Here is a 23,616-nt window from a genome sequence, read left to right on the forward strand (position 1 = left end):
AGGTGTGAAATGCCTCCTAGGAGAAAACACTAGGCTGACCTGAATGAGCAGAAATTACTTCTCTGAACATTTAAGAATGTGCAGTGTGGGTGCTGTGACCATCCTTTTTTAAATTACATTTTCAAATCCTGCTTGAAAGGTCTTCTGGGCTTTACATATAACACGTGGCACACTTGAAAGGACGGCAAGATAATTCTTGTGCATCCACTGTTTTGCTGCTGTTGAACCCTGCTTTGTTCCATCAGACCTCTATCTCTGGGAGTATAGTGTCTTCCCCAAACTGGATTTTAAGATTAGAAGTGCAAGAACACTTGGATTACCATAGTATACTTAACACATACCCTGTGAGCCCAAGCTGAGTGTGGCCATCTTGAAAATACCCATGGTGGGTAGGGTTGGCCCTGGGAAGTTTTATTGTTTTAATTAGGGGGTGTCTCGGCATTACTCCCACCCATTAACTGGTCCCAGGAATAAATGTGGCACCTCCAGACACCCACTTCCAAACACTTCAGGAACTGAGGAAGAACAGAAGAGGCTGGACCTGCTGTCTGTGATGTGAGAGGAATCCTAAAGGATTGTACCGGCTCCCTCTTGTATGGCGAACAAAGAAGTGGACTCCAAGAGTCATAAGGCTAACCGCATGGTAAAGCTACAAGGGCACATCAAGCTACAAGAAGCCATTCCTACAACTGGACCTGGACTGGAACGGCTGTTGGCCTATGTCTGACACCATTAGAATCTCTAAATGCCTCCTCTGAGGTCCTGGTGAACATTAGAAGTGTACTGCTTTGGTGGATTGGGACTTGAAGGACTAAAGTCAGAAAGTAAAACTATTAACTAGGATGAAATTGGTTGATGTATCCAACCTGCGCTCCATCACGGTCAGCGTCAAATTGTGGTTAGGTCTCAGTCTACCCTGACCACTGACTATCAGTGGTACTTTCTGCTTCTAAGCACTATCGCTACTTAAAATGTTTAAAAATCATATCTCCAGTTCCTTTTATTGGATTTTTGTCTTTGTCGTGTCATTTGGTTTATTAAAAATTGCATTCTACAGTATTCTGTTTTTCTAATTTACTTTCAGATGTTTATTATGTTGCACTTGAACTTTATTACAGTTCTAGTGCTGCATAAATACTTTACATATTGCCTCTCTGTTAAGCCTGTCTGCTTTGTGCGATAGGTACCTTAGCTCAGGTTTGTTTTGTGACTTTAGTGGGTCATCCTGACAACAGTTGTGATCAATATTTGAGGTGGATAGCTACCCCCTCAAGTAATACCCCAATTTTTTTTGTTTCAACTATGTTCACTGTCTGTATGCACCTCCCCTCTCTCATCTGTCCTTCGTGGTAATATTTAGGGTGCAACATGGGGTTGTAATAATAATCCAAGGAGAACAAGATGTTTGGAATCCTATTGGAAGATAAAATTGGTAATTAAAATTTTTAATTTAAAAAAATGATAATCTGTGAGGTTTTGACATGGACCCAGTTTAAAATCAATAGGTATCCCTCGTAATCTGCCATTGGGCAGTGAAATAAATGCACCCCATTATAAACCTCCATGTGGCATGTCAACCCTTTCCAACTCTGCCCTCTGTAAGTAAAATAGTTTATAGAAATTTTAATTGCTGTTGATTCTTGAGCACTTTCGCTGTATCCTCTCAATAGGTTGCACATGTGCATCACAGTATCGCAAAAAGGTTTTACAAATTCACGTTTGAAGTGTTTCACTAAAATAACGGAATCTAATTTGTGTCCTGTCTTTGTTGTTTTTTTCTTTCTTTGTGTTTTCTTTTTTAGACGTCTTTAATTTTTCAGTTTTGGAAAAAACACTAGGCATGTCTGCCACTATTGGCGGAAACACGTAAACACTTATTGGCTGAGCCGTTTGTAACTGTCTTCAGGTATATATATATATATATATATATATATATATATATATATATATATATATATATATATATATAACAAAACTTGTATAAAAACACACATGACAAAATAGATGTTTAAATGAAAACTGCAAATAAAAGTTTTGGTTTGTGCCTAAATCTTGTAAAGTGATGTATATACTGTATCATACACACCTTTTGAAAATAATATAAATGAACCTACATCTGTGAGAACTAGACTTTGTGTGATATATAGCAATTGGAAAATGCATCTCCCTTAACACTGCCTTTTGTGGTCGGCCCGCTGCCCTGCCAGACTGCTCTCCTTGGTCAGATTGCTGCCCCCCATTGAGTGTAGGCGGCGCTTCCTCCTTCCTGCCCTCCATGTTCTATTATGCTGCTACTGCCATGATTGCCTGCCTTGCATGGTCATCTTGCTGCCCATGACTCACTCCCCTTGTCCTCTGTTGTCTGTGTGCGTAACCCTGCAGGACATATCCTGCCCTGCAGTGTTCATTGTGCTGCCACTGCCCCTGCCACCTGTTTGCCCTCATTTAAGTTTTCTAGGGTATTAATCATAATTTCAGACTCAAAGAAACACCTGATTTTGTTCATTTCTAAAGGAAATGCTTTAGGTTGTATTGCTTTGAAGCCATCAAGATGTCTTCCAGTTTGCCACACATTTACCATAAAGAGAAATGCTGACGCACTAGTTGTTTATTATAGCATGTGGGTAATCTACAGGAGCACACTGGGAAGTTAGTTGATAGACTGCCACTGTTGTTGAAAGTACATATTTCAATCTGAATGTCATAAAGTTTTACTCACATGGATGAGAAATGCATTTGAGAATTCATAGAAATTGTCCCCTCTCTTTAGCTTGCCAGAGCACTATCCATAATTTTTCTGACAGAACAAACACCCTCTTCATTCATTTCTAAAGGAAATGCTTGTAGGTGTCAAACTGAATCCGGAGGTTTTTATTCAAGCAAACCCTCTGTGCACCGTCAGGTGGCGTTGGTCGACTCAGCGGGTGTCGTTTGCATTGTGTTCGCTGTGATACCACTGTTGCACCACCTTGGCGCGCTGACAGTTCTTTTCTTTCCACGCCAGCCTACACGCAGATCCGGAGGGAGCTACCTCAGTCATTTTTTTACTACATCGGCACTGTTGTCGATTCTGTTGGCAAGTTTGTGGATGCGTCGAGGGATGTCCCACAAAACCGGATTCAAGCCCTGCGACTCCTGCACTGAACGATGTTGGTGACGGATCCGCACCTCATGTGTCTTTGGTGCCTGGAGTGCGATCAGGACCCAAAGTCATGCTCCAAGTGTCGGGCCATGAACCCGAAAGCTTTGCGGGAGCGGTCTCTAAAGCTCATGGCGGCCCGACACTCTACTCACGAGAGAGGAAGGTCTTGAGACTGGCCGCGGAGTCATCACCACTCCTCGACCTCAAAGTCATCGGGAAATTTGGGTCACAAAAAGTCGTCGTCGAAGATGGAAAAGCGTTCTTCGACTTCACCCCGTCTCTCGGACGATGTGGCGCGGGAAGAGCGTTGAAGCTCTAGGCCTCCGTCCTCGGTGCCTTCATCTGGGTTGGCTCCGCGCTTCCCCGACTTCCCGGGAGCCAGAGCCACCCCTGCCCAGCTCAAAAAAATGTGTGAGGCAATACGCCTCATTTTTAGGCAGACCGACCTACCTTTGGGGCCCTTGGTCACAGGTGAGTTGGTGGGGGCCCCCGTGGGTTTGAAGTCAACAGCTTTTGCCACGGCTCTGGAGGGCTCCTCTGGATCCAATCGCAGATCCTTCCAGAAGCTGGTTGTGCCACAGCGACCTTTCCCGGTGTTGGGTCAGACGTCAATGCTCCCGATGTCGGTTGGGCCCACAATCAACGTCGATCCCATCATCATACCTGATGACCAAGTGCCAGAACTGCATTGCTCGACGCCGATTCCATTCTCTATGGGCTCTCCTGGGCCCAGGGTTGATCCAGACCCTTATGCTTATGGGTATGGATACGGGGAGAGTATGGAGGCGATGCTGGTCCCTTTAGAATACCAGCTTGACCCCCAAATGGACTGGGTGCAGTATTTGGGTGATGCCAGTGATCTAGACACCTCCCCTGACACTGGTATGCCCTCTCCTCCTACAGTGGCTACGGAGGAGGGTGCCTCATATTCTATGGTGTTGAGAAGGGCAGCTGAGGTCCTGGACCTCGAGCTACCTTCTGTGGAGGTTAGGCCTAGTATCCTAACCGACCTGCTTCAGCCGAGGTCTTCCTCTTCCAAACCCCTTCTTCTTCTCTTTAATGAGGCACTGACAGACATCCTTTTGGGTACTTGGTCCAGACCCAGCACAGGGGCTCCTGTGAATAGGAAGATTGCCCGCTGCCATTGGCCTGAAATTCCTCTCCCAACACCCCACACCTGAGAGCCTTGTCATCCAGGCTTCCTCTTCATCTGGCACATTCCCTGCCGCACCCCCGGATAGGGAATCAAAAAGACTGGACAATGTGGGGAAGAAGTTGTTTTTTTCCAACAGTCTAGCGCTGCAGTCCGTGAACACTGCATGCCTTTTGGGCCGCTATTCCCATACTCTCTGAGCTACGGTCACGCAAGTACTGCCTAGAGTTCCAGAGGAGGCCCAGACTATCCTTTCCCAAGCTGTAACAGATAGGAGGGATGCAGCGAAGTTCATGATTCGTTGTGGACCTGATACGACCGACTCTCTGGGCAGATCCTTTGCATTGACGGCATTGAGACACCACACCTGGCTGAGAACATCTGGCTTTTCAGGGGATGTCCAGCAATCCTTGATGGACATGCCCTTTGATGGCACACGTCTATTCGGAGACAAAGCGGACTATCACACTAGTGCTTTAAGGATTCCCGATCCACACTACTGCCTGGACAGTCAGGTCCGAAGGGACGGCTACTTTGGCTGTTTTGTCCTGCAGGACTTCTGGGTGTGATCTTGGTCCCTTGGCCTCGCACCCGCTTCTAGACCCCAGCAGTCCACCTTTCGCCCCTTTCATGGCTACAGAAGGGGCACCCAACTGAGTCCTTTCCCCCCTGGCCATCGACCTGCACATGCTGTACAGCCCCTGCGCGGCCGCAGACGCAGGATCCCATGCTCCTGGGGATCAGGGAGCCAGCGGGTCGCCCAGTCCACCCATGCCCCCTCCTCAGCCTCCAAACCTTCCTAGTCCGTGGGTACACCAGAAACCAGTTGGCAGCAGGATTCGCCATCACCTTTCCCAATGGCAGTCCATTACCTCGGACAGGTGGGTCCTCCAGATTGTCCGAAGGGGCTATTCCCTCCCCTTCGAGACACCTCCAGCAGTGCCACCTTCATGCAATCGAATATTGGAGGATCATATGGCACTTCTCCGCGAGGCAGTCCAAGCCCTTTTGTCCAAAGGAGCTATAGAGAGGGTTCCGTTGCCAGAAGTAGGTTGTGGTTGCTATTCCGCTACTTTCTGGTGCTGAAAAAGGACAAGGGTCTTCGTCCTATATTAGATCTTCAGTCCCTCAACCTCTTCCTCAAAAAGGAGAAGTTCAAAATGTTGACATTGGCTCAGGTGCTATCTGCCCTGGATCCCAGATACTGGATGGTAGCATTGGACTTGCAAGACGCATACTTACACATTCCTGTCTTGCCGGCCCTCAGACGTTACCTACGATTCGTGGTAGGTCACGAGCACTTTCAGTTTACCATGCTCCCCTTTGGCCTTACCAGTGCCCCTTAGTGTTCACAAAAGTGATGGCAGCTCATATGCTCAGGTTAGGGGTCCCAGTCTTTCCCTACCTCGACGATTGGCTGTTGAAGGTGAACTTGCCACAGACAGATGTCTCCCACCTCCAGACTATGGCAAACCTTTTGCATTCACTGGGGTTCACTATCAACGTGCTGAAGTCTCAGCTGAATCATTCTCAGACGCTTCCTTTCATCAGAGCTGTTCTGGATACAGTGCAGTTTCTGGCATATCCTCCCGAAAAGTGACCCCAGGATATTCGGGCTATAATACCCATGTTTCAGCCTCTGTCCTGGATGTCAGTGAGAATGACTCTGAGGGTGCTGGGCCTTATGGCCTCCTGCATCCTGCTAGTTCAAAATGCCAGATGGCATATGTAGGCTCTGCAGGGGGACCTGAAGTTCCAGTGGGCGCAGCATCAGGGGAATTTCTCTGACAAGGTCCAGATATCGGAAGGAACTGCGAGAGACCTGCAGTGGTGGTTAACGAATCAGGATTGGGTCAAGGGCAGATCCCTCTCCTTTCCCCAACCAGATCTTACAATCGTGACAGATGCGTCACTTCTGGGATGGGGCGGCCACATGGGAGACGCTGGGATCAGAGGCCTCTGGTCTCCGGCGGAAACCGGGCTCCTTATCCACCATCTGGAGCTCCGAGCGATTCGACTAGCATTGAAAGCATTCCTTCCCTCTCGCAAGGGGAAAGCAGTGTAAGTGTTCACAGACAACACCACCGCCATGTGGTACTGCAACAAACGAGGCAGAGTGGGGTCGAGGACCCTTTGTTGAGAGGCTCTTCGCCTCTGGACTTGGCTGGAACATCAGGGCATTTCCCTGGTGGTTCAACACCTGGCGGACTCCTTGAACGCCAGAGCAGACAAACTCAGCCGATGATGTGTGGTCGATCATGAATGGCGTCTCCATCTGGAGGTAGCGCTAGGTCTTTTCCTTCAGTGGGGAGAACTTTGGTTAGATTTGTTCACCTCTGTAGAGAACGCACAATGTCAGCTGTTTTGTGCATTGGAGTTTCCAAGGCGGAACTCGCTCGTTGGAATTCAGGCCTCCTGTGCGCCTTTCCACCCATACCACTTCTGCCCATAGTTCTGAGGAAGATCAGGCGAGACCGGGCCCAAGTTATACTGGTGGCTCTGGACTGGGCACGAAGAGTCTGGTATTCTGAGCTGTTGAGCATGGCCATAACTCCTACGTTCAGACTGCCTCTTCGAGGGGGATCTTCTGTCGCAGCAGCAGGGGAGGGTCCTCCATCCAAAACTGTCCACCCTCCACCTCCTTGCGTATAGATTGAGCGGTGACAGTTGACATCTTTTGACCAGCCACCTGAAGTATGTAATGTTATCTTGGCAGCCAGGCGTCCCTCAACCAAAACTGTATACGCCTGTCGTTGGAAGAAATTTGTGGCATGGTGCATCGACAAATCTGTCGATCCTCCATCTGCTTCTCTTTCTGAAGTCCTCCTTATTTATTCTTTCCCTTGCCCAGCAGGGTTCCATGCTGGGCACTCTTAAGGGATATCTTTCTGCTATCTCTGCTTTCTTGAGGTTAACAGATCAGCCTTCCTTATTTAAATCTCCTGTAGTTGGGAGGTTTCTTAAAGGCCTCACACATCTCTTTCCTCCTATCCCATTCATCATGCCCTAATGGGATCTAAACCTGGCATTAACATACAATGTGTGTGCTCCATTTGAGCCGCTTCACATCTGCCCTTTACGGCTCTTAACCATCAAGACTGTCATTTTAGTTGCAGTTACCTCTGCCCGCAGAGTAAGTGAGCCCCAGGCTCTGTCATCTAAGCCACCTTTCCTGGACATAGATCCTGACAAAGTGGTACTTCACACAAGGTCTTCTTTCCTTCCTAAAGTAGTGACACCCTTCCATGTTGGACAATCCATCACCTTGCCTACCTATTATGTGCCCCCACATCCCTCTCATGAAGAGGAGATACTGCACCGTCTGGACCCAAAAAGAGCCTTGGCGCTCTACCTTGATCGTACCAAAGACGTCCGGGTGGACGATCAACTCTTTGTGGGATATGTGGGTGCAAAGAAGGGGAAGGCGGAGCAGAAGAGTACCATTTCACAATGGGTCCTCTTATGCATCAAAATGTGCTACGCCCTGGCTAAGAAGAAACCTCCTGAAGGGTTTGCGTGCTCACCCCACCAGAGCTATTGCTGCTACCGCAGCGCTAGCACAGGGCGTTCCAGTCCTGGACATCTGTCAGGCAGCGACGTGGGCATCTCTGCACACTTTTACCAAACACTACTGGCTGAACAGTCAGGTCCTTAGGGACGGCTACTTTGGCCGTTTGGTGCTGCTGGACTTCTTAGTGTGATCTTGGTTCGCAGCCTACCACTGGGGATGGTATTGCTCGGGTATCTATTCAAAGGGAAGGAATCCACAACTAGAAGTCTCTGTCGGATGTACAAGTTACTTACCTTCGGTAACGATACATCTGGTAGAGACATATTCTAGTTGCAGATTCCTTACCGACCCGCCCATCCTCCCCGCACTGCAAACTGATTTCTAGGTACAGGAACTTCCCCTTAAGGGCCCTAGTTTTGGCGCACCACTCTGTGTTCTTCATGGCTTCGCGGTACTGGCGTCAAAAGTCGTGAAAAGAAACTGACACCAGCGCACCAAGGGTGGTGCCTATATACGACCGTGACGTCATCACTGTGAACATGACGCCAATGACGCCCGCCGAGTCAACCGATGCCACCTGACGGCGCGCAGAGGTACTGCTCGAAGAAAAATCTCCGGATCCGGTCTGAGGCCTGAGAAAATTCAAAGGTAAGGAATGTGCAACTAGAATATGTCTCTACCAGATATATTGTTACCGAAGGTAAGTAACTTGTACATTAGTGTGGTAGTAGTTCATTATAACTCTGTGGGAGGCTGCAGTAGAACACTGGGGAATCAACTGACAGACTGCTCCTGCTGTTGTGAACGTTCTTTAACTGATATTTCAAGCTTTTTTCTCACATAACTGAGCAAGATAGTGTGAATGTACTGGGAATATGCTCTGATCTTAGAAGCTGCATCAGCTTCCATAATCTCTATTAGAAAATCATTACAGAGAACAGTTTTCTGTCAAACATGGCTCATCAAATCCCTGCAGAGGATCTGCACTTTTTCACTGGGTACAATCACCTTATATCACACCATAATTCCTACCACCAACAGATTATTTATGTTGTGACTACAATCTGTTATCACCCTTTATATGTGCATCTTTTTGTGACCATCAAGGCCAGTCTATCACTACAATGCATCTCATTGGGGACCGTGACCTCGAGTCCTGTAATGTCGGTGACAACATGTTTCCCTTTGGAATATATATAATGTATGTATATATATTTCACCAAATGGTCCCTGCTCAGCACGCTTGTCCGCCGGTGCCCGCATCAGGGAAGGACCATTTCCCTGTATTAATTCTTCAACAAAATGACTCAGTCATACGCGGCACTCACAGGATCTTCAAATATTCTTATTTAATTGTAATGTGAATCAGTTACACCCAACACCGCGTTTCAACCCACAAGGTCTTGATCACGGTCTTGATCATACATACATATATATTTCACTGTGCTGGAAAAATATGCCTGAGTCCTATAATGGCGGTCACAATGTAATATTCCAGTTGTGGCCAGCCAATCTGGATCGCTCATCCCCTTTAAAGTGGCCAATCAGAGCATAGCTGCATACCTACATATTATTTTCTACCCCTTCACGACCACCACTTCAGAGCATCGCTTCAAACTCCAGTTTCTCAAATGGCTGAATGGACTTATACACCAAATAACAAAGAGCACATTTCCTGAGTAAAGTTTTAATTTACTGACTAACTAGTTGTAATTCTGTTCAACTGTTTTTTCGGCATCACTTCTGAAAACTTCCCTCCGGAATTACCATTAGAAATCAACCATTTGGGGCCCTTCTGCTTTTATTAGGTCCTACTTAACGGCTCATCCCCTCACCATTACATTTTCCAGGAAGGAGCTGAAGTGGGTCAACTTTTCTTTTTTTGGAAAGCTTTGGGAATATTTGTCAAACGGCACCAGAGTAATTAGCAAATTGAACACACTTTTTCTATGGAAACTCTAACCTAATAAACCTAACTGTAACTACACAGTTGAGACCAGAAGTGTGTGTGTGTATGTGTGTATATGTGTGTGTGTATATATATATATATATATATATATATATATATATATATATATATATATATATATATATATATATACACACACAGTGAGAGAGAGAGAGAATAACAGTACACCCACATAGAGCAGGTCATTCACAGTTTTCCTCATTGTTATCAAAAGAGCAGTTTGCTAATGTGCATGCACAAGTGGTAGAAAACTAAATCAGGTACTTAGCTGATACCAACTTGTTTACATTTGTTAACAGGCATCTGTACTCTTTAGAAGCATTCAAATGAATTCCACACTGTTCACATCATTCCAAATCTACATGAAGGATCATCTCCCAGTGAAATGCTGCTTCAAATATGTATACTTATATTGTGTGTTTTACTAGAATAAGTTCTAAATATTTTTTTTACTTTATCTTAGGGGCTGAACTAACATTTAATTACAATTTGGATTGCTTGGGAAATGGGAGAACAGAGTGCCATTGTGGAGCAGAAAACTGCAGTGGATTTCTGGGAGTACGGCCAAAGGTTAGAGCTAATGTACAGTCACTATTATGTATGTAAAGTCATCTCCATGTTATGTGAAACACTTTATTATGATAAATAGCCTGTTGCCCTGATCGCTGCTTAAAAAGAAAAAAAATAGGAATTCTGATAGAGAATTCAAGCTTTACATTCTGCACCTTTTGAATATTCCCCAGATGTCAGACTGGATCCAGAAATTATGCTGCAGTACTTCTGCATACCAATAGGTGGCATCATGTAGCTATGCACTTACGCTTTAGTAGTCCAGAAATGATGTGTGGCTCCTATGTAGGCACCACCGCCACGCACTGACATCAGTTCTTTCTTTCTGCGCCACCAGATGCAGATCTGGCCCTCCCTCTTGTCTCTTTGAGACCTTACCGCAGTCAAAATGTATTTTCATTGCGCAAATGAAACCTCCCAAAACAATAGGTTTTAGCCCTGTAAGGCCTGTCGCAAACAAATGTCTGTGACACATTCTCATCAGATTTGCTTGTGTTACCTGTGGTAGAGCTTCAATTCTAGGACCTGCAGTGGCTGCTTGTCGCTGAACCTGAAGGCCATAGGAGATCGTGAGGCAACACTCTACATTTCCAAGCACCGGAATACTTCCTGACTAGACCAGTCCAAGTCAAAAATTCAGTCCTGTTCGAGATCCAGAAGTCCTGAGGTCGATCTTCACCTTGTACAAAATCCTTGGGTAAGCCAAAGAAACCCTAAATGTCAGCTGGACTTGGCACTTTCCAGCCATTCACACTCTCCTAAGCAGGTGCCGTGTGCACCAAATGTCTCGATCTCGCTCCTGAAGTCGGTCAGTTTAGGAGCTGATCCCACAAGTTGTTCTGGCATACCCCAAGTTTCCGGGACTGCCCGCCACTCCTAAGCAGATTGAAAAGTTCAACAGGCCATATTCCCACTCTTTAGATGCTTGCTAGCTCTCTTTGTTGCCCATTCAGGCCCCATGTAGCAAAGAGGTTTTCCACTTGGATTACTGCCAACAGGTGCACCCTCAGCACCATCTGTGCCCTTCAAAACCACAATGGAGCCATCTCCGCTTCAAAACCGACTCCGGTGCTACATCCATGCAGGTTCCTGGTACTAAGATGCCGACTCCAGTAAATATTTTGAAAGGGAACTATGCTCTTAAAACCTTACCTTCCATTTAGTAGATCAGTTTAAACCATGTTCCCCCTCTCCCCGGTTTTGTTGCCTAGGATCTAAAATAGATAATTAAAATGAAAACATATGAGAGGAGGCACACTAAAAACCACAACAGCAAAACACTTTGCATTACTTAATATTCTCCCTGCATGTTACATGAAGGGGTGTCATCTTACTCTTGAAAAATCTATCACTACAAAATGCCTGAAATTCATCAGTGTTCACCTCCCCTCATATCAATCACATTAATAGATGTAGGAAGCTGGTTTGGTGTGTGGTGGGTCCCCAAGGTACTTACACCTTATACCAGGTCCAGGTATCCGCTCTTAGTGAAGTGTCGGCAGTGTCTAGAAGCCAGACTCTCTAGGTAGCTGTGGATGAGTAGCCAAAGGCTTATCTAGGAGACATGCAAAGCTCATGCAATACCACTGTAGTCACACAGCACTTACACACATGAAAGAAAACACCCAGTTGTACAAAAATAAAGGTACTGTATTTTTGGAACAAATCACCACAAAATACTAGACAAGTAACCCACCCTTAGGAGGTACGTAATACACTAAATATATACACTAGTAATCAGAAACAGGCATAGAAAAGGTTAGAAAACAGTGTGAATAGCAATAACCAATAGTGACCCTAGGGGGAGCACAAACTATATACTAAAAAAAAATTGAACAATTGGAACAAGGTACCCCACTTAAGTAAGTTAATGTGTAAAGGGGAGCTGGGAGTACTAGAAAACCACATAGGTAAGTACCTCCAGCGACCAGGAATGCTGGAGTAAAACACTGGATTTTCCCCAAAGAACCCAAAAGGATGAAAAGAAGAAAAAGAAGAGACACAGAGAAGACTGCAAGAAAACCTGCTGTGGATTCCTGAAGAAAGAAGACCTGTGGAAGAGGGGACCAAGTCCAAGAGTCACAGTGGAGTCCAGGAGGAGCAGAGGCTACTACCCACCCAGCTGTGGATGCAGGAGTTGGTCGATGGTGATGAAGAACAGGTCAGCACTGTAGCCCTGGAGCCTGATGGATGCAGATGAAGCCCCACGCTGGAGTGAAGATTGCAGATGGGTGTCGGTGCAGGAATTCCACCATCAATTCTTGGCAAAGGCAAACTTGCAGTTTGTGGAAAAGCGGTGCTGCTAAGGACCAGCAAGGCCCAGGAGGACTCAACCCAGTAGGGAGAGTAACAGGGGACCCTCAGCATCACAGAGAGTCCACAGGAGCAAAGGCAGTCCGCGCAGAAGTCGCACAGGACGGGGACACAAGAGTCGCAGAAGAAGCCACTGAAGCACTACAAAAGAGGATCCCACACCGCGGGAGAACCACGTAGGAGGCTGTGCTTTGCAAGATGGAGTTCTGAGGGCTGGAGCTACGAGTCACCTGAAGATCCCTTGGAGGAGATACAAACCAGCCTTGGCAGCTGCAAGAGACACTGTGCACGGTAGTACTGTCCTGCGTGGGAAGGCAAAGGCTTATCTCCACCAAAGTTGGACAGCTGGCAGAGAGGACCCAGAGGACTACTCCAGACCACCACTGTGATGCAGGATCCACGCAGCTCAAGATGAGAGGAGATCCACGCAGCTGGTCGTTGCTTGTTGTATGTGCCTGTGGTTGCAGGGAAGTGACTCCTTCACTGCAAGGGAGATTCCTTCTTCTTGTGCAGGCTGAAAGAGTTGCAATCTTCTGAGGGTGTACGGTTGGGGAAATGTTGCAAAGCTGGCAGGAGACGTGGAAACAAAGTTGCAGAGGAGTCTTCTTCATTGTAGCATCGTTTGTCAGTTCCTGGAGGGTTAAGCCGCAGTTTCAGTGGCTAGAAGTCAAAGCAGAGGTTGCAGAGGAGTTCTGGTGGAATCTTGCAAGCCGAATCAGAGGACCCACCCAAGAGAGAGACCCTAAATTGCCCTGAAAAGGGGATTGGTCACCTAACCAAGTAAGCTCCTATCAGAGGGGGCTCGGATGTCACCTGCCTGGCCTGGCCAGTCAGATGCTCCCAGAGTGCCAACCTTGGAAACAAGATGGCAGAACCAGGGACCCTCTGGAGGAGCTCCGGACACCACCCCTGGGGTGGTGATGGGCAGGGGAGTAGTCACTTCCCTTTCCCTTGTCCAGTTACGCACCAGAGCAGGGACTGGGGGTCCCTGAAATGGTGTGGACTGGTTTATGCATGGAGGGCACCAAATGTGCCCTTGAAAGCAAACCAGTGGCCTGGGGTTGCTACCTCTACCAAGCTAGTCACACCTATTTCCAAAGGGAGAGGGGGTTACATCCCTCTCCCAAAGGAAATCCTTTGTTCTGCCTTCCTGGGCTTGATCAGATCAAGCAGCAGGAGGGCAGAAACCTGTCTGAGGGATGGCCGCAGCTGGGCTGCCCGGAAAACCCTGTAAGACTGGTGGTAGCAATGCTGGGGGTCCTCTAAGGAGCCCCCAGAGTGCATGGGATCATATTTTCAATACTTGCAACAGCATTGGGGTATGATTCCGACATGTTTGATACCAAACATGCCCAGGTTCGGAATAATCATTATGTAGCTGGACATAGGTAGGAACTGCCTCTGACAGAAGGGATGCAAGATCCTAGCCAAAAACGGGCCTTACCCTCGCAGGGGCGTAGCTGTACCTACTCTGCAACCCTGACAACATGGGAAAGGACAGAGCCCCCAAACAAACACAACCATCCCAGCAGAAAATTGACCAGTTCACCACCCCAGCGGCTCCCCGAACCGGAGGCGATGCCCCTCCCGCTGATCAGGCCGCAGAAGGGGTCAGCACCATCGTGCTTGCAATACAAACCTCACAGCGTGCAGTGGAATCCAAAATCGGAGAGGTGAGAGAAGAGATGGGCCTCGTGAGGCAAGACCTCAGAAATGCAGTGGGCCGAATCACAGAGGTGGAGACCCGTGTCTCGCAAACCGAGGATGACCTAGCCGATCTAAGAACCAAGGATGGCCCAGCTGCAAACGCGGACCAGAGAACTCCATCGTAGAGCAGAGGATGCTGAGAACCGCTCCAGGCGCAACAACCTGCACGTCGTTGGCGTGCCGGAGGGAGCTGAGGATGGCAGGGCCGCTGGATTCCTGGAAAAATGGATTAAATCCTGGATGCCAGAGAACTCTCTCTCACCGTGGTTTGCGATAGAGCGAGCGCACAGGGCCCTGGCCCCGAGGCCCCCACCGGGGGCCCCCGGCGACCACTGATTGCACGCTTCCTCAACTTTAGGGACCGTGATGCCATCCTCAGGGAAGCCAGACGCTCCCCCAACCTCCTTTGGGATAATCAGAAAGTCTTGATTTTCCCAGACTACACGCGTGAAGTCCAAACTAAACGTCGATCGTACGAACAAGTGAAACAGAAGCTGAGAGCAATGCAACTCTCATATATGCTCCTCTTCCCGGCGCGCCTGAAGGTGATCCTCGCTGATAAAGCGCATTTCTTTGAATCACCCGAAGAGGCATGGGACTGGCTGACGGAAGAGGGTCTGGGAAACCGCAAAGGCCCGATCGGTCCGCTTAAGGACTCCAGGGGGACACGTCCGAGTGTGCAAGTGGACGCGAGAAGGGGTCGGAAGCATACTAGATCCAGGCTTGGTAGACCCAGAAGTCCCAGCATCCGAACAGAAGGGGAAGCCTGTGCGACCCAGGATCCCCCACCAGGTGGGGGTCCGATCGACTGCCCGGGAGACCGGGCCACGAGAGAGGAGAAGACTGATGATCGTCTGAGCCAGTCCCCCGCCCTTGGTTGCTGGAGACCCCAAGCATATTGAACCCCAGCTCACCGAAACCTGCCAGCGGTGCCGGGTGGCACCACGCCCCACTCCAGTGGGACAGAGGTACGCGGGGTCGCTACTCCGTTGTGCGCCCTCGTGACTTTACTAAGGGTCGGGGTTTCCTGCTAATTTAATTGCAATTGATCCGACATACAGGAGGGGTCCACCACTCCACTCAATGGCAGCCTACATGGCTGTATTGCCCCGGTTGGGCTTTAGGGCGACAGATGCTTCAAGGGTAGAAGTATGGGGTGGGGGGAAGTTGGGATGTTTAAAGCTCACGTTAGGGCTTAGTGTAGTGGTTAGGATAAATTACCGTAACAGCACCGACACATATCGTCTAGACCCTTCTCAACCAGTATGTCCATCACTGGATCCCAGATCGAGTCCTTGTTCCCCAACACACAGATATGGCACGGGTGGATTCCCCACTGACACAGATTCTATCTTGGAATGTTAATGGCCTCCTAGATAAAATCAAAAGATCCGCAGTGTTTAGCACGCTGCGCAGATACGCCCCTGCAGTGGTCCTTCTGCAGGAGACCCAAATGCCCCGTCCTGGCTCGTGGAGGTTTTGACAGGGTTTTTCACGCAGGCTTCGCAATGGGTTCTAGGGGGGTGGCCATCCTACTCCACCGCTCACTGCCAATAGTAGTTGCCTCTACCACTTCGGACCCGCAGGGTAGATTCGTAACAGTGACCGGTATGCTACACGGTTCAACGGTTAACTTTGTATGTGCATATGCTCCCCCAACCGGCTTCGACGCCTTCTTACTAAATCTACGCCGGACGCTCATTGCCCTCCCACAGGGACTCACACTCATAGGGGGAGTTTTTAACTCGGTCTTAGACCCCAGGCTAGACGTGTCCGGACCTGTCTCCTCCGCCCGAGTGGGAAGAGCGTCCGTCTTGGGCGGGTGGATGATAAAGTTGGGATTGTGTGAGGTGTGGAGGACATGGCACCCCAGGACAAGACAGTACACCCACACCTCAGCGGCCCACCACTTACAGGCAAGAATTTACCTGGTGTTTATGCCTGCTTTGGATATCTCCAGAGTCACTGGCGCTGAGATACTGGCCCGAGGAGTCTCGAACCACTCTCCAATATGCATCCGACTGGGGAGCGTGACCCCCAATCAGCGGCCTATGTGGCGCATGAATGCATGGTATTTACAGGACGATGACTACTCATGGGAAATAAGAGACCACCTAACCCAATTTTTTTACCATAACCTGGGGTCAGTACAGTCCCCGGGCACGATCTGGGCAGCTTGTAAGGCCACGCTTAGAAGCTACGCAATGCACCGCATTCGCACCCGAGAGAGAGCCCGGGACTGACAGGTGACAGCCCTCGAGGCCAGAGCCCTTGCACTGGAGCGCTCTATGACCACTGCTGCATCAGCTTCAGTTCTGAGACGCCTAACGGTAATTAGAGAGGAAATAAAGCAACTGGTACTCGAGGCCGCAAAGCATGCTTGGAGGGCATCGGCGGCCCGAGTGTATGGATGGGGTGATAAAAACGGTAAACTCCTTCACTGGTTGGCCACGCGCCCAGAAGCAGGCCTGGTCGTGAGATCCCCCAGTGGAATTGCGGGGAGCTTCGCATCCTACTACGCTCATCTATACGCAGTGCGTCACCGCCCGCTAGCTGAAAGGGAGTCCCCTCTCCTGAACGACATTACACTCCCTGGCATCCCACACACGACTAGGGAGACCCTGGATGAGGCCATAAACCTGACCGAAATTACAGCAGCTATAGCTGAACTGACGTCAGGTAAAACACCTGGACCGGACGGGTTCCCGGCTGAGCTCTACAAAAGATGCGGGGACATCTTAGGCCCCCACCTACTTAGCATGTTCAACGAGGCAGAAAGGTCCGGCCACTTCCCCGCTGGTATAGACCAAGCCACAATAGCGGTGATCCCAAAGACTCAGCCACCCTCACACGATCTTTCGGCCTATAGACCAATCTCCCTGCTGAACACAGAGATTAAGATACTATCAACGCTACTTGCAACAAGACTGAAAGCGGTGCTCCCCACACTGGTACACCCAGATCAATGTGGTTTTATGCTCTCCCGCAGCACCAGGCACTGCATTAGGAGACTGCAGGTCGCACTGGCTCAGCAAGACACTCTGACTGAATCCCCTCTCGCTCTACTCTTAATAGATTTTTAAAAAGCCTTCAACACAGTGGACTGGTCATATCTAGAACAAGTCTTAAAAGGGAACGGATTTGGACCCAGGTTTCGAGGCCTTGTAAAATTGCTCTACTCTAATCCAACCGCCCGTATTCAGGTAAACGGGGTGACCTCCGATCCGTTCCCTATCTGTCGCAGGACTCGCCAGGGATGTCCGCTGTCGCCGCTCCTCTTCGCCCTCGCGATTGAGCCGCTGGCCAAACTACTGAGAGAGGACCTGCTGGTAACGAGCTGGGTGTGGCCCACGGGCCCGGAAGACCGAGTAGCGTTGTACGCAGATGACGTCCTCCTTTACCTTTCCAACCCAGCGAGGAGTGGGCCCCGTGCCTTAGAACTCCTGGACCTCTTCTCGCAAGCTTCGGGTCTAACCCTAAACCCCAGTAAATCCCTGCTGATCCCCCTACACCCCTCTAGAGACTGCATAATCTGACAGGAAAACATCCCAATCCGTTGTAACAGTTTTAAATATCTAGGAGTCCACATAACTCTGCTCCCTGAACTGACATGGGAACTCAACATTACACCATTGCTTAGGAAGGCTAAAAAAGACCTTCAGCGCTAGCGAGACTTGCCACTCAACACACTGGGTAGAGTTGCACTATACAAGATGACTCCCCAGCTTCCTATACCAGTTGCAAAACTTCCCACACCCTATCCTCTGGAAGTGGTTTAACAAAATCGAGTCGACTGCACGCCAATTTCTGTGGCACGGCTCCCGATCCAAACTATCCCTTGCTACGTGTCAAAGGGACATTAGTGAAGGGGGTATGGGAATGTCCAATATTTATTTCTACTATCTGGCCATGCGCCTACAGGTGATTAACGACTGGCTGTCGGGAGGCTAGATGGACCCCGCATACAGACTGGAGCTCCAGTCGCTGGGATACAACGGGGTTTTCGATGCTCTGTACGGGGGAGCGATTCCACAGACCATCCCTGAGATTACTAGGCTGGTATTGACGGGGTGGCGAGCGGCACAGAAGACCACGGGGTGGTGGCCTCGACTAACTCAGCAGACACCTCTTTGGCAAGGGAGATGGCTGAGGGAGGTTTCCACGCTAGAGGGGTTCCGAAAATGGGACATTATAGGAATATCCACACTGGGAGATATTTGGGGGAAATCACAAATCCGGTCCTTCGAGGAGCTTCAGAAAACACACTCTTTAAATAAGACCCAATTTCATAAGTACTTGCAACTTAGGCATGCCTTATTAGTACACCTACATCCCGGGGTTAACATCCCAGAACACAACCCACTCGAGGCAAAGGTCATGATGGGACACCTAAATAAAGGAGGGATCTCCCAGATCTACCGTACTATCCTTGCAAATACAACCCCCCCCCTTGAGAAACTTCGCCAGAAATGGGAGGGCTGGGTGGGCCCCATAGAAGACCTAGATTGGAGAGAAGCACTAACAGCCCCCCGGAATCTGGCCATATCTACACGATTTCAGCTCCTACAGACCCTCTACTTACGCTCAGCTTACCTCACCCCTAAAAGGCTCCACCAAGCTAACCTCTGCCCCACAGACGAATGTCCCCGCTGCTTCCAACCAGGAGCCGACTTCTTCCATATGATTTGGTCCTGCCCAATTACAGAGTCATACTGGGGGGCAGTCCTGGAGGAGGTCTCCGAGGTCCTACAGACTGAGATAGAGATTTCCCCGATTCCAGTTTTATTGGGAGCCATGGGTGAGACGGGGCTAAGCAGAGTAAATCGAACCTTCCTGGGGGTGGCCTGCTTGGTGGCGAAGAGAGACATCATGTCAGACTGGAAGGCCGTAAAAGCGCCGACCCTTGCCAAATGGAGACGAGGAATGGATTGGTGTGCAAGATGCGAAAAACTTGTATACGAGGTGAGGGGGTGCCCGGACAAGTACAACAGAGTGTGGGGGAACTGGGACAGTTTACTGGCCACTTGATTAACCTATGAGAACAGATCTCTTCAGAACCTCTCGGGAGACACCCCATGGCTGGTGGGAGGTGGTGTAACTAGCTGCAATCTCGGCTTGTGATGAGGGAAGGACCAAGCCCACAGGGGGCGGTGTGAAGACGAAGCCGAACTTTATTGACCATTGGGACGGTGGGAACTGCAGAACTTGGGCTCTGGAGATGGGATCATGCCCAGACCCTAACCCCAATCCCAATTACACGGAACTCATGAGGGCCTTCAAGATCAATAGGACGAAATACGAACAAATCGGATGTGACAGGAGTTATATCCCAAGGATGGTGTCTGGTTGTCGGTATTTGTCGGTATTTGTATTTGTATCTACTTTATAATGTGTTTTTTTTTTTATTGTTCCTTTTCTCCAAAATAAATAAAAAATCTTTATTATAAAAAAAACAAAAAAAAACTTAAACGGGACTGTACTACATCTTCTCCATCCCACATGGTTTTCAACTATTGTTCCTATACAAACATGGCAGATCCCTTCAGGTCATTTCCCTTCTTTCACTAGCATCAGCTCAGTTCATCTATTATTATATTTAATCAATTACCCCATAGTGAACATAAAAATATTTTTTAGCCCCTTATGTTCAACCTGGGCACTGATGTATCCCTGTCACTATTCAGTTCTCAGTCGTGATAGTGGCATTGAAATACAGAGGCAGTTAATCACAACTATTTCAAATTCTTCTAATACGTTCTGAAAATTGCCTCCACAGAGCGCGCTACACGGGTATCACGTGTCATGCAACAGTCAGTGAATCACTTCACACAGTTGTCAAGAGTTTGTATATATGTATGTTGCTGGCTCAGGTCCTTCCTGGTGTTCTAGAAGACCTCTGAGTCCTTACCCAGGCTTTCCAGGGCGGATGAGGTGCATCCAAATTCATAATCCGTTGTGTCGTTGACACCACCAGTCACATTAGACGGGCCAACGGCACCAGTGTTGCCATTCGTCGCCACACTTGTCTGCGGTCCACCGTTTTCCGAGGTGGTGTCCAGTCATCCCTCATGAAGACGCCAATTGAAGGAACACACCTGTTAGGGGACAAGTCTGACATTATTGAACCAAGGAAAGCATGTTCATAGCACATTCATTGGGCTTATCTGCCCTGCCTCGTCAGCCACATCAACCTTAGTGCTCCTTTTGCAGCATCAGCAGATGTACCCCATACCTTCAAACAATCCAACCCCACAAGGCACCCAGCAGTTTTGCAGTCAAGGCCGCAGTGCCCACTGCCCCATGGTCAAGGTCAACGGGCTGTCCAGTTCTCTACCCTCCTGCATGCCCCTCGGCACCATCTGCAAACCTCTTTAGCGTATTCTTTCGCTCCCGCACCCGCAGACGTTCTCCCATTGAATTGACGGAGGATAATCTTTCAATTTTGCGCAAGAAGTGCAAGCCCTTTGAGACAAAGGGACTATAGTGAGGGTGCCTGAAGTAGAACACAGTTGTTATTCTTGCTACTTTCTGATCTCCAAGAAGGAAGTAGACCTTTGTCTTGTTTTAGTAATGCACCCTTCAATAAGTTTCTCCAGAAGGAGAAATTAAAAATGCTCACACTGGCCCAGATTTTTTCTGCCTTCGCTGCTGGGGCCTGGGTGGTGCATTGGACCTGCAGTACGCCTATTGCTGTTTACCCGTTCGACAAGCACATCTGCACTGCCTGTGACTGACAGTGGGACAAGGGCATTTTTAGTTTGCTGTGCTCCCCTTTGATCTCACCACTGCCCCCCTTTGGTATCACCACTGCTCCTCATATGTTCATGAAGGTCATGGTGGTGGTGGCAGTATACCTACGGAAGTCAAGGTTACCAGCCTTCCCCTACCTCAATGAATGGCTTTTGAAGGCGGGACTGCCCTAGGCAGTCGTCAACCACCTCCAGACTACGGTGAACCTCCAGTTATCTTTGGAGTTTACTATCAATGTGCCAAAACCACACTGAACTCCTAACCACACGCTCCCCTTCATTGGAGCCATTCTTGACACTCTTGAGTTTCATGCCTTTCCCCCACGAAAGAGACGTCAGGAAATTCAGGCTATGATCTCAATGTTTCAGCCTCAGTCCTGGATTTCAGTAAGTTTGACTATGTGCCGCCTGCATCTTGTTGGTCGAGCACACCAGGTGGCATATGCAGGGTCTGCTGTAGGATCTGAAGTCTTAATGGGCCAACTATTAAAGGGGCCTCTCCGACCACGTTTAGATTTTAGAGGCAACTGCAGATCTGTTGTCATGGTTCCTGGACCGCGATTGGGTTGGTGGCAGATCTCTATTCCTTCCCCAACCAGAGGTGACAGTGGTGACCAATGGTTCTCTTCTGGGTTGGAATGGTCACCTGGCAGAGAGTGAAGATCCGAGACCTCTGGTCTCCAGCGGAGCTGGGCTTCATAACTCCCTTCTGGAGCTAAAATGCCTTCCATCCATCCATCCATCAAGGGAAAGCTGCTACAAATGCTCAGAGACAACACCCCTGCCATATGATGATGCTGCAGCAAGCAGGGTGGTGTGGGGTCATGGGTACTGTGCCAGGAGGCCCTGTTTCTCTGGAAATGACTGGACCATCAAGTAATTTTCCGGATAGTGAACTACCAAGCAGGATCATTGAATGAGAGTGCAGACAAGCTTAGTTATTGCGCCTAACAGATCATGAGTGTCAGTTGAACCCAGAAGTGGTACAAGTTCTCTTTCATGAATGGAGAGTATGTTGGCTCCATCTGTTCGCTATCTCTTAGTGTCCGCACTGCTGCACATTGGAGAGTCCAATGCACGTCTTGCTCGGTGATGCTTTCCACGTCGAGTGGAACTCGGGACTCATGCGCGCCTTTCTGCCAGTACCACTACTGCCTCGAGATCTGGAGAAGATCCAGACTGACTGCCTAAGTCATCTTAGCTCTGGTTTGGGCACAAAGAGTATATTATCCAGAATACCATTACTTGCGCCTCTGTCCTCCAATCGGGCTGCACCTTGGGAGGATCTGCTGTTGCAGCAGCGGGGCAGAGTTTTGAACCTGGGCCCTTTCAGTCTCCTCATACACGTGTGGATATTGAGCTGCAACAGCTACACACCTTTGACCTTCCTCCAGAGGTGCTTAATTTCATATTGGCAGCCAGGCGTCCCTCAACAAAATCTGTATACACTTGTCATTGGGACAAATTTGCGGCTTGGTGTGTTACTCAGCAGCTAGACTCCATCAATGTTTAAGTCCCCAGTTATGTTCTTTTTGAAAGGTTTACAGCATTTGTTTCCTCCATCTCCATTTGTCATGCCACAGTCAGACCTTAACTTGGTCCGTACATTTCTGGTGTGCTTTCTTCGAGCTGGTTCAGAGCTGCTCCTTGTGACTTCTCACCCACAAGGCCATGTTCCTCATTGCCATAACTGCAGTTGTATGTGAGTGAGCTTTAAGCTCTCTGTGTCAGTGTGCCATATACCACCTTCTTCTCAGATAAGCTGGTTTTGCAGACCACTCTATCCTTTTTGCCTAAATTTATGATGCTGTTCCATGTTCTCCAGCACATCATCTACTTGGTGTTCTGTGCTCCATCTCACCTCTCCAAGGAGGAGAAGAGACTCCATTGTTTGGACGCCAAGAGCGCTGAGTTTTCACATCAATTTTTCCAAAGAACACCGACTGAAGAATCAGCCCTTTGTGGGCTTCTCTGGAGGCAAGGTTGTGCGGAACAGAACTATCTCCTGCTGGATCGTGCTCTACATTAAGATCTGCTATACACTGGCTTTGAAGCAGCCTCTGGAAGGACTACATGTTCATTCTACCATGGCCAAAGCTGCTGCCACTGTGTTGGCATACAGAGTGCCTGTCTTGCACATTTGCCAGGCGGATATGTGGGCATCCTTCCATACTTCTACATAGCGCTATTGTCTGGACAGTCTGGTTCACCAAGAGGGCATTTTGCCCTCTATGTCCTACAGGAACTTCTGTTTATAGTATGCCCACAGACCCATCACCTAATAGGTATTACTTTGGTATTTATTCAGACACTGAGGATTCTGTGGCTAGTAGCCTCTTTCAGAAGAACAAGTTACTTATCTTTGGTAGTGCTCTTTCTGGTAGACTCTGTCTAGTCTCATATTCCTCACCAACCCTCCCATCCTCCCCATTCTCTGGTTGGACTCTATCCATTAATAACATCCTAAGTCTAGGAATCTGCACTTTGGTCACACCAAATTGA

General features: G+C 48.7%; 1 protein-coding gene across 3 annotated transcripts in view; it reads left to right on the forward strand.

Annotated features, from left to right (window-relative positions):
- Positions 1–23,616, forward strand: part of NSD3 (nuclear receptor binding SET domain protein 3) — a 1,432,226-nt gene that overhangs the window by 1,255,718 nt on the left and 152,892 nt on the right. For all 3 annotated transcript variants that reach the window (XM_069214018.1, XM_069214019.1, XM_069214020.1), the window contains one exon: positions 10,239–10,345. In XM_069214018.1, the coding sequence (XP_069070119.1) occupies positions 10,239–10,345 (107 nt within the window). The remainder of the gene's footprint in view (positions 1–10,238; positions 10,346–23,616) is intronic.

This window comes from Pleurodeles waltl, chromosome 11 (assembly GCF_031143425.1).
Source record: "Pleurodeles waltl isolate 20211129_DDA chromosome 11, aPleWal1.hap1.20221129, whole genome shotgun sequence".
Lineage (NCBI taxonomy): Eukaryota > Metazoa > Chordata > Amphibia > Caudata > Salamandridae > Pleurodeles > Pleurodeles waltl.